Source organism: Stomoxys calcitrans, chromosome 4 (genome assembly GCF_963082655.1).
Source record: "Stomoxys calcitrans chromosome 4, idStoCalc2.1, whole genome shotgun sequence".
Lineage (NCBI taxonomy): Eukaryota > Metazoa > Arthropoda > Insecta > Diptera > Muscidae > Stomoxys > Stomoxys calcitrans.
In genome coordinates this window covers 156237129-156249433 of record NC_081555.1, presented here as the reverse complement: position 1 = coordinate 156249433, position 12305 = coordinate 156237129, and the positions used below count along the sequence as shown (strand labels likewise).

Below are 12305 nucleotides of genomic sequence, written 5' to 3'. Positions count from 1 at the left end.
TCAAAACATGAACCGATTTGAACCATACTTAACACAGTTGTTGTAAGTGATATCGAAACACTTCGTGCGAAATTTCAGTCAAATCAGCCAAGAATTGCGCCCGCTAAAGGCTCAAGAAGTCAAGAGCCAAGATCGGTTCATATGGCAGCTATATCAAAACATGGACTGATTTGACCCGTTTACAATACTAACCAACCTACAAAAAGTATTTGTGCAAAATTTCAAGCGGCTAGCTTTACTCATTCGAATGTTAGCGTGCTTTCGACAGACGGACGGACGGACGGACGGACAGACGGACGGACATGGCTAGATCGACTTAAAATGATATGACATATGGGGCCTTAGACGCATATTTCGAGATGTTACAAACAGCATGACAAAATGAATATACCCCCATCCTTCGGTGGTGGGTATAAAAATTGATTGACTGACAGATCATCAAATTTTGGACGAATCTTGTTCTTGGGTCATAGGCATGGGATAATCCTGGATTCGGTGATATTCGTATGTTTTGGTTCTAAAAGCAGCACTGAATTTTGGAAACTTAGGTACACTTGGCAACTATTATTGGGTGACTATAACATTTTTTGAAAACTTGTACATTTAGGTACTAAAAAAAGAACCAAAAAGGCACGAAATTTTGCATGATTGTAGGTCTTGGGTTATAAGCACGGGCTAAGACAGGATTTTGTGATATTCGTACGTTTAGGTATCAAAAAGTACCAAAATGTACGAAATGGTACATATTTGCCCAGCGCGAACGGAAAGGGCTAGAATTGCCATCTTGAGCTCAAATTAAAGAGTGTCCCGAAAAAATAAGGCGTGGTAAAAAAAATTAAAAATCGTACTGAAAGTAGGAGAAATAGTATGTTCATTACCGCATTTGGTACTATTTGGTACTTTTTTTGTAAATTGAATTACAGCATTGAATTTTGGAAACTTAGGTACACTAGGCAACTATTATTGGGTGACTATAAGACTCTTTAGAAATTTGTACATGTAGGTACTAAAAAAAGTACCAAAATGGCACGATATTTCGCATGATTGTAGGTCTTGGGTTATAGGCACGGACTAAGTCAGGATTTTGTGATACTCGTACGTTTAGGTACCCAAAAGTACCAATATGTGCGAAATGGTACATGTTTGCCCAGTTCGAACGGAAAAGACTAGGATTATGTTCTTGGGCTCAAATTTAAGAGCGTCTCGAAAAAATAAGTTATGGTGAAAAATTTTTTTGGAAAATCATACCGGAAGTGGGAGAAATAGTATGTTTAGTACCGCATTTGATACTATTTGGTACTCTCTTTGTAAATTGAAATACAGGTCTGAATTTTGGAACTTAGGTACACCTATGGCAAACATAATTGGGTGAATATAAAAATATTTTGGAAACTTCTACATTTAGATACTAAAAAAAAGTAACAAAAAGGTACGAAATTGGCGAACTATGTACAGGTCGGATGGATAGAGGTAGAATTTTGAAATTCGACTTAAAAGACATCTGGTGCAAAAAGATGACGATAAAAAGAAAGAATGGAAAAATAGTACTGGTAACGGGAGAAAACGTACGTTTGGTACCACAATTGGTACGTTTTGGTACTTTCTTTACAGATGGATCTAGAGATATGATGAAGCTAGATATATGAAATTTGCATGACGGTAAAACTAGGAAACATATGATAGGCGACAAAATGATCTATTCAAAATTTGTACATTTTGTTACTAAAATTGGTACCATTTGGTACTTTCTTTATAAATGGAGCTAGAGGTTTGAGATTTGGAATGCAGGTACAACTAGGAAAAATATGATCGGTGACTATGATCTTTCTACAATTTGTACATTTTGGTACCAATATTGGTTCTATTTGGTACTTTCTGTGCAGATGGAGCTAGAGGCCTGAAATTAAGCATGTAGGGAAAATTTAGAAATATATGATGGTCGACTAAATAGTTTTTTTTTTCACAACTCGAAAATGTTGGTACGAAATGGGTACAATTCGGTACTTTCTTTATAGATGGTGCTAGAGATCTGATTTTGGCATATAGGTAAAACTAGGAAATAGATGATGGGTGACAAAATGATCTATTCAAAATTCGTACATTTTGGTACTAAAATTAGTACCATATGGTACTTTTTTACAGAGGGAGCTAGAATTTTGAAATTTGGAATGCAGGTGACTAGGCATTTTAGTATCAACATTGGTTCTATTTAGTACTTTCAGTGCAGATAGAACTTGAGTTCTGAAATTTGGCATGTAGGTACAACTAAGAAATATATGATGGGTGACTTAATGATCTATTCAAAATTCATACATTTCGGTACCAAAATTGGTGCCATTTTGTACTTTCTGTTCAGATGGAGATTGAGGTCTGAAATTCGGCATTTAGGTACAACTTAGGTATATATGATGGGTGGTTAAATGTTAAAAAAATTCGTAAATTTTTGGTACCATTTGGTGCTTTCTGTTCAGATGAAGCTGAAATTCGGCATGTAGATGCAACTAGGAAATATATGATGGGTGGCTAAATGATCTATTCACCATTCAAACATTTTGGTACTATATTTGGTGAAATTTGGTACTTTCTTCAAAGATGGTTCAGAAATTTGGCATGTTATAACAACTAAGAAATATACGATTGGAGACTAAATGATCCGATCGGGAGATCGGATCATACTTGGCACAGCTGTTGGAAGCCTAAACGGACATTAATTGCGGCTTATAATTACTCGAGAAATCAAATCGGCAGATCGGCTTAGACAGGAGCTATAACAGGTTAAGGACCGAATTGCACCGTACTTAGCACGATTGTTGCAAGGCATAATGGAACAGTATGTGCAAAATTTAAGCCAAATCGGACAAACATTGTGGCTTCCAGGGGCTCAAGAAGTCAAATCGGGAGAACGGTTTATAAGGGACCTACATCCAAATCTGGACCGAAATGGTCCATTTGCAATTCTCAACGACCTACATCGATATTGAGAATCTATGCGAAATTTAAAGCGGCTATCTTTATGCGTTCGACAGCTATCGTGATTTCGACAGATGGACGGACGGTCGGACGGACCTGGCTATATCGGCTCAGAATGTCGAGACGATCCAGAATATAGCTATTTATGGGATCGCCTGGGTACTGCCTGACCATAATACGGTCCTGCAGTCAGAACTCCAAACGATCACGGAATACGTGAGTTGGTATGGTAACTTTTATTACCAAGGATTTCGTAGTTTCAATCGGTTCTGTCAGTAATAGTGGCATAGTAATTTTTTATCAAAAAGCGGCTCTGGTAGAGTGTAATCCACAATACCTGGAACATAGGACAATGTATCAAGGATAACACAGTGTCCGTTGCCGCCACATGGTCAAAGAGAAAGCTCCCCTAACCTCAAGGCAGTGGTCGCTGCAATTTGTCTAGCCACAATGTCCAGAGGCATTAGATGTAGCATGAAATTTATTGCTTCAGATGGTGTCGTCCTCAGTGCGGCTGTGATGCACAAACAAGCCAGTCTCTAGAACCGGTCGAGTATTGAAAAGTAGGAGGACTTTTGCAGCGCTGTCCACCAGACCACAACACCATATAGTAATATAGGTCCGACAACTGTAGAATATACCCAATACATTACAAGAGGTCTAAACCTCCAACTTTTGCCAACTTCCCTGGCAAGTATAAAGGGCAAGAGTTGCTTTTTTTGCCCTTTCCAAATTTTGGATTTGAAGTTATATTTCCTGTCCAGCAAAACACACAGGTATTTTGCCTTTTCTGTATATGGAACATTGTCTCCTACCAAGGAGACTGGTACCACTGTAGGCATGTTGTATCTCCTGCTGAATAGAACTGCTTCCGTCTTGCTCGGATTTATACCTAGACCACTTTCGGTAGTCCACTTTGCTGTGGCATGTAGAGCTTCCAGAAGTATATCTATCTGTTGTCTATGTGCTGGGAAACTTTCCCCTAACCGCAATTGTCACGTCATCAGCATACGCGACCACTTTTAAGCCTTTTTCTTCCAAAGACAATAATTAAGGGTTTATTCCAAATTAGAGAAGCCAGTTAACCTCCTTTACGTGTTCCTCTGCTGACCCATTTTTGTAGATCCTAGATCCCAAACTTGACGAAAAGCACGTAAGGAAGTTATTAATAAACTTTCTTACGGCAGAGTTGATGCCTAGGAACTACAACATCTTCATGTTTGACGCCTGTTTTACATTGCTGAAAGCATCTTCAATGCCAAGGAATGCTACCACTGTATATTCTTAGCAGCGAGAGAACCCTCTATATACCCGACTAGATCGTGAAGGGCTATTTCAGTGGATTTGCTTTTACCTAATGCATGCCGCTGCCTTAACACGCGATCTTCAGGGATCTTTGTCCTTATGTATGTTTTTATCAACCTCTCAAGAGTCTTCTTCATAAAGGATGACAGAAAAATAGGATGAAAATCCTTCGCCTTAGTGTGGCAAGGTTTTCCTGCTTTCGGAATGAAAATGACCTGATCACATGCTGCTACAATCAGAGTATATCTCCCTAAGCCAAGGAACTAGTCTATCACACACATCTTGTAATCCAACTGGTGATACATCATCAGGACCTGGCGATTTAAAAGTGTCAAAACTTCTTATGGCCCAAAAGGTTTTCGGCTCAGACACAATTTCCATAATAATGGTGACTACCTCTTCTGGCGCCACGTAGTCCTTGGGAGAATTTCTTGGGAAATGTGCATCAACGAGTAGTTCTAGTGTTACCGCACTAGACATTGTCCATGCATTTTTTGACTTCTGGATATAACCCAACTTAATGGGTCTCGAGGACAGAATCTTCCGTAGCCTAGAGGCCTCAGATGTATCCTCCACGAAGCTGCAGAATTCTACCCAGGATTTGTTCTGACCCTTTCTCAGGTTCGGTCTTATATTTTCTTAGGTAAGCCTTATGGATATCCCAATAGTGTGGTTCTATTGTGGCTTTCGCTCTGTTGAAGATTTTCTGCAGAATGTTAAGAAGCCCTACATGAACTCAGAATGCAAATTTTTCAAAATTTTGCCCATGAGCATTCCACTAAAGAACATGGACAAACTTCTCACATATCAATGAGTACGGTCCTATTCAGGTTTAAGCTCAATGATAAGGGGCCTTTTTTATAGCCGTGTCCGAACGGCGTGACGCAGAGCGACACCTCTTTGGAGAGAAGTTTTACATGGCATAGTACCTCAAAAATGTTGCCAGCATTAGGAGGGAAAACCACCGCTGAAATTTTTTTCTGATAGTCTCGCCAGAATTCGTACCCAGGCGTTCAGCGTCATTGACGGACATGGTAACCTCTGCGCTACGGTGGCCTCACAAAATGAACTTCAGGCTCATGGAACTCCGAAAAATAAGCGATTGGACTAATATGCCAAAAAGCCTTGGTCTTCTATGGTCTTGAACATTTAAAAATTTGCCCTTGAACATTCCAGGCCAGGATCTAAATATGCCAAAATATTATCGTTTAGAAAACACCTTCAGACTCATATCGAAATTTCAATACCATTTCAGTTTTACTCAAGGAACAACTTCTCCATGGCCACCTTATCTGAACTTGTTGCAAATATAAAATTTGTTTCACATTTTCCCTACTCTCCAAAAACAAAGTTGTCACATAAAAAAAATATTCTTTTTGAAAGCCATCCACACCTGTTCATCTTGTTCTAAGTAACTTTAGGCAATTTACGCCCCTTATAATGATGTTAGCCTTGGTGAAGTTTTTCCAAGAAATTATCCTTGAAAAAAATTCATAACTCAAGGGTAGCATTTGTGGGGGTTCATCTCACCGCAACATAAAACAAAGTTATTTGAAGGGATACTCCTTTGAGAAGGAGGATGTGTGGCTCAATGACAAAGTTTTTAACTCGATACACTTAAATGAGGTGGGAAAAGGGGGGGGTTTAAAGGGTTATAGAGAAAAGAGAGTAACAAAAAATATGTTTCCCTATTTAAACTGAGTAGCATATGGTTTAAATTCAGTATAAATATCACCCTCGCCTCGCCCTCACCATAAGAATATTTCCACCATATTACCTTTTATACCCTACACCATAGGATAGGGGTATACTAATTTCGTCATTCTGTTTGCAACACCTGGAAATATGCGTCTGAGATCCTATAGAGTATATATATTATTGATCGTCATGTCATTTTAAGACGATCTAGCCATGTCCGTCCGTCTGTCCGCCCGTCTGTCCGTCGGTCCGTCCGTCTGTCTGTCGAAAGCACGCTAACTTTCGAAGGAATTTAGCTAGCCGCTTGAAATTTTGCACAAATACTTCTTGTTAGTGTTGGTCGGTTGGGATTGTAAATGGGCCAAATCGGTCCATTTTTTGATATAGCTGCCATATAAACCGATCTTGGGTCTTGACTTCTTGAGCCTCTAGGGGGCGCAATTCTCGTCCGATTTGATTGAAATTTTGCAAGTGGTGTTTTGGTATCACTTCCAACAACTGCGCTAAGTATCGTTCAAATAGGTTCATAATCTGGAATAGCTGTCATATAAACCGATCTTGGGTCTTGACTTCTTGAGCCTCTAGAGGGCGCATTTCTCACCCGATTTAACTATAATTTTTCGCGTAGTGTTTTGGTGTCACTTCCAACAACTGTGTTGAGTATGATTCAAATTGGTTCATGATCTGGTATAGCTGTCATATTGGGTTGCCCAAAAAGTAATTGCGGATTTTTAAAAAGAAAGTAAATGCATTTTTAATAAAACTTAGAATGAACTTTAATCAAATATATTTTTTTACTCTTTTTTTCTAAAGCAAGCTAAAAGTAACAGCTGATAACTGACAGAAGAAAGAATGTAATTACAGAGTCACAAGCTGTGAAAAAATTTGTCAACGCCGACTATATGAAAAATCCGCAATTACTTGCTGGGCAACCCAATATAAACCGATCTGGGATCTTGACTTCTTGAGCCACTAGAGGGCGCTTTACTCACCCGATTTGGCTGAAATTTTGCATGAGGTGTTTTCTTATGACTTCCAATAACTGTGCTATGTATGGCGCAAATCGGTAAATAATCTGATATAGCTGCCATATTAACCTACCTAGGAACTTGACTTCTTGAGCCTCTAGAGGGCGCAATTCTCGTCAGATTTGATTGAAATTTTGCACGTAGTGTTTTGGTATCACTTCCAACAACTGCGCTACGTTTTGTTCAAATAGGTCCATGTTTTGATATAGCTGCCATATCAACCGATCTTGGGTCTTTGACTTCTTGAGCCTCTAGAGGGCGCAATTCTCATCCGATTTGGCTGATATTTTGCATGTGGTGTTTTATTAAAACTTCCAATAATTGTGCTAAGTATGGCGCAAATCGGCACATAACATGATATAGCTGCCATATAAACCGATCTGGGATCTTGATTTCTTTAGCCTCTAGAGGGCGCATTTCTAATCCGATTTGGCTGAAATTTTCTACAACGGCTTCTCTCATGGCCTTCAACATACGTGTCTAATATGGCCTCAATCGATCAATATCCCATATAAACCTATCTCCCGATTTTGCTTCTTGAGCCCCTACAAGGAGCAATTCTTATCCGAATGAACTGAAATATTACACAATGACTTCTACAATGTTCAGCATTCATTCATGTTCCGACTCGGACTATAACTTGATATAGCTTCAATAGCATAACAGTTCTTATTCAATATTCCTTTTTTGCCCCAAAAGAGATGCCGCGCACAGAACTCGACAAATGCCATCCATGGTGGAGGGTATATAAGATTGGGCCCGGCTGAACTTAGCACGCTTTTACTTGTTTGGGGTTAGTTTTTTCTCTCAATAAAATTCATTGGGTTACCTTTTCCTTGATGGCACCATATTTTTTTTTTAACGCTACTATTTAAGACGCAGTAAAATGTATACCCATACACACATTTCCCAGCCAGAAATCATATTTGTTTTGTGGTTAACACAGGTATTGAAAATTGTTGTCCATTTGAATGTTTTCGTTCAAGAAACCCTACAAACTGTGGTTTCAAGTAATTGCATGCAAATATGTATGGGTATTGCTATTGAAATTCGTAATGAATTATTCACAATACCAATGGGGAATGGCAAAAGACGGGCGATGCCGACTTTATTATACGCTACAACTATCCTATAAATACAAAGTGGGAGCTATATCTATCTCTTAAACAATTTTGATGGACCTCGGCGTATGTTCTCAGATGGGTTGTTAGACAATCAGTATCAAATTTCGAGCAAATATGTTCAAACTCTAAAAACTACGGTTGACAAATGGTAACATTATTGCAAATTATCCAAAATCTGACGAACATATATATGGGAGCTATTTCGAAATCTAATCCGATTTCTACCAAACATCTTTGGTATTGTGGATAGTAGTCGGGGAAACCGTTGAACCAAATTTTCGGAAGGATTGGTCAATAAATGCGCTTGCAGTGGCTCTAGGAGTGAAAATATGGCAGTATATATATAAGAGCTGTATTTTAATCTGAACCGATTTCTATGAAATTCACCAATACTGTCGAGAGTTAAGAGAAAATCCTTGCTGTCAAATTTCGAAGAAACAAATGAGCACTTTAAAGCAATATTTCTCGAAATCGGTTGTTGTTGTAGCAGTAAGTTGTGTTCTATCTTTCGTCTGCTAGATTCTGTTGAGTGTCCTGATCCTGGTACTCTGGGACTAAGGTGGAGTGCGTCCAGAGGGTTCTGAGTCTGAGTCGAATGAGTCTGGCTGAGCAGTTAAACGGGTGACGTGTGTCCTGCACGTCGGCATCAGTCCTTGTCCTGTAGGTGTTGAAGCGGCTACATCTGCCGGAACGTAATTGAACCAGAACTACTCTTGCTTGCCGGGGGAGGTCAATTTCTTCAGGTGAAACCGGAGGTGGTCGTTCTCCATCTGCTACCGTGTCTGCATGAATGTTGTCTAGACCCGTTTGATGTAGAGGTTCTCTCTTGTAGCGCTGAATCTCACGCTCTCTAGATTCGTGTTCTACTCTAAAAAACCTCTTATTTGAGCCTCATATTGCAATGGTTAGCAAATACTTCCTATTTGGGTGGTGTTATGGGGGTGGGGTGGCCCCATAGACGCTATTCGCGAATATTGATATCAGATTTGTGCTTTACTTCTAAAGGCCCTTCATTTGAGCCCCATATTGCTATGGTCGTAAATTTTTCCTCTTTGGGGGACAGGCGGCCCCCCAAACACTTGGTCCCACATCTGAATATCAAATTCGTATTCTACACTCAAATACCTTTAAAATAAGCCCCATATTGTCATGGTCAGTAAATAAGTGCTGTTTGGGGGATGTTTTGGGGAAGGGGTGGACCACCGGAAACTTTGTCCCAAATTTGGATATGAGATTCGTATTTTACTCGCAAATACCTTTCATTTGAGTCCATGGTCGGTAAATATTTCAGATTTAGGGGTGTTTTGGGAGTTGGGGTGGTCCCCCAAACACTTGGTCGGACAACTGGATATCAGATACGTTTTCTAATTTTAAATACCTTTCATTTGAGTCCCATATTGTCGTGATTGGTGTATATACAATAGATCTACCTTAAGGCTTCTGCGGTAGATATCTATCCTCAAGATGATGATTAGCATAGTCTCTGCGATAACAGCCTAAAAGGTATTGCTTGGACAGTATGAAGTTTTGTCTTCGCACTGGTAGGATCTTTCCGATGGAGGTTTCTCCTGATGGAGGTGTCTCTTGATGGAGTTGGTCTACATGAGAACTGAGAAGACAGCCCGTCGCAGTTCGGAGGGCGGCATACTGACAGATCTGAATATTATTCCAGGAGCTGTATCAAGCTATAGACCGATTCAGACCCTATTGGACACGCATGCTGAAGGTCATGGGAGAAGCGGTTGTACAAAACTTCTGCCAAATCGGATGAGAATTGCGCCCTCTAGAGACTCAAAAATCAAGATCCCAGATCGGTTAATAAGGTTATGCACCGATTTGCGCTATACTTAACGTAGTTGTTGGAACTCATAACAAAACATCTCATGCAATATTTCAACCAAATCGGATGAGAATTGCGCCCTCCAAGTTCGATTTTTATGCCAGCTGTACCAGGTTATGAACTGTTTTGAACCATACTTAGCACAGTTGCTGAAGGTATCAGCAAAACACCACGTGTTCTGCCAAGCCTAATTGGATAAGAATTGCGCCCTCTAGCGTCTCAAAAAGTCAAGATCCAAGATCGGTTTATATGGCAGCTGTACCAGGCTACGAACTGATTTGAACCAGACCTAGTTGGAGGCGATACCAAAACACCACGTGCAAAACTTTAGTCGAATCGGACGAGAATTGCGCCCTCTAGTGGCTCAAGATGTCAAGACCCAAGATCGGTTTATATGGCGGCTACATCAGATTATAAATCGATTTGAACCATATTTAGCACAGTTGTTGGAAGTACCAAATACCAAAACACCACGTGCAAAATATCAGTCAAATCGGATGAGAATTGCGCCCTCTAGAGGCTCTAGAAGTCAAGACCCAAGATCGGTTTATATGACAGCTATATCAAAACATGGAGCGATTTGGCCCATATATAATCCCAACTGAGCTACACTAATAAAAAGTATTCGTGCAAAATTTCAAGCGCCTAGCTTAAATCCTTCGAAAGAAAGCGTGCTTTCGACAGACGGGTGGGTGGACGGGTGGACAGACGGACAAACGGACGGACGGACAGACGGACAGATGAACGGACGGCCAGACGGACGGACTGACAGACGGACGGATAAACGGACGGACAGGCAGACGGACGGACGGACAGACGAACGGACGGACAGACGGACAGATGGACGGACAGACGGACGGACAGATGGACGGACAGACGGACGGACAGACGGACGGACAGATGGACAGACTGACAGACGGACGGACAGACAGATGGACGAACAGATGAACGGACAGACGAACGGACGAACAGACGGACGGACGGATAGACGGACGGACAGACGGACGGACAGACGGTCGGACGGACATGGCTAGATCGACTTCAAATGTCATGGCGATCAAGAATTTATATACTTTATGGGGTCTTAGACGCATATTTCCAGGTGTTACAAACAGAATGACAAAATTAGTATACCCCCACGCTGTGGTGTAGGTTTTAAAAATAATAAATCATTCTGGCCAAGGTCAAAATACAATGGAAATATTTAAAATCAAAAGAAATTTTCTATACACTGCACCATTGGATGTGGTATACATATCTCCTCAAGGCATTTGCAATGACTTGCTTGAGAACTTTATAGCGTGAGACAGTCTAGTGTTTATAGATCAATTTCCGGGTACACTTACTTTGGTTGACAAAAGACGATTATTTAGCTGATTCCAATGATATAGCTATAAGATATTTATCTAGAACTTTTTTCCAAAGAACTTTATTTTTTTCTTTCAATTTGTTGAAATTGCTATTCAGTGAAATCTATTAAGGAAAAGTTTTTTTTTTTTCTTTGTACTTACTCCAATTTCCACATAAATGGTATAGATGGGATATGGCAGGGCAATCACCATGCCCGTCAGCCAGGTGGCACAGCAACAGACAAATGCTGGAAAACGTCCCTTCAAAGGATTGCCAAGCCAACGCATACGGTCCCAGGCTATTAGAATGTGCGTTATCATGGCAACGTGCAATGGTATATCCTGTTGTTGTTGACATCCATGTGTCATGGCGCCGACACATCAACACATTCGCATTAGACCACAATGAGACATGTAATGAAATGTTAACAAGTGCAAAGAATAAGAAAAACAAAATGAAATTGAATGGTTCAAATACAAGAGCAATGAAATTACTTTAATAAACGCCCCAAACGTAAGTATATATGTGGCCTGCGGCATACGGCATGTTGCATTTAATTTATAAATAAGACAAAGAGCCAGAGATAAGCCGATACTCTGTTCACATTTAGCGAGAAATGTAATTTGAGGCAGAAAATAACATTTCTGCCAAAAATCTAATTAATTAACAATTTTCATCATATTTCGAAGAGATGTGTAGGCGGATTTCGGTAACAATGGCAATGCGAAATGTTAAACATAAAACTGAATAGGGCTATTTACAGAGTTGTTGACATTTTTGAATAGCAGGTTGAAAGCAAAAAAAAATTTAGGTGTAGCTATCCCAGGAAGCTATCCCAGAACTATAAGAAAGCCAGTGATAATCCTGCAACTTTGAAAACTAGGCAACATTTGGTTTTGTGGCGTAGGGGATGAAAAACACCTGGTAACGGTCTCCACTAGCGTATGCATTAGGGCTACCATCAGATGTCAGCGTATTTAACCCATAATC

The 12305-nt window shown here is 40.1% G+C and overlaps 1 protein-coding gene across 1 annotated transcript in view; it reads right to left on the bottom strand.

Annotated features, from left to right (window-relative positions):
• Positions 1-11683, bottom strand: part of LOC106096041 (uncharacterized) — a 60932-nt gene extending 49249 nt beyond the window's left edge. The window contains exon 1 of the mRNA XM_059367325.1: positions 11477-11683. Coding sequence (XP_059223308.1) covers positions 11477-11683 — 207 coding nt within the window. The remainder of the gene's footprint in view (positions 1-11476) is intronic.
• Positions 11684-12305: the final 622 nt, after the last annotated feature.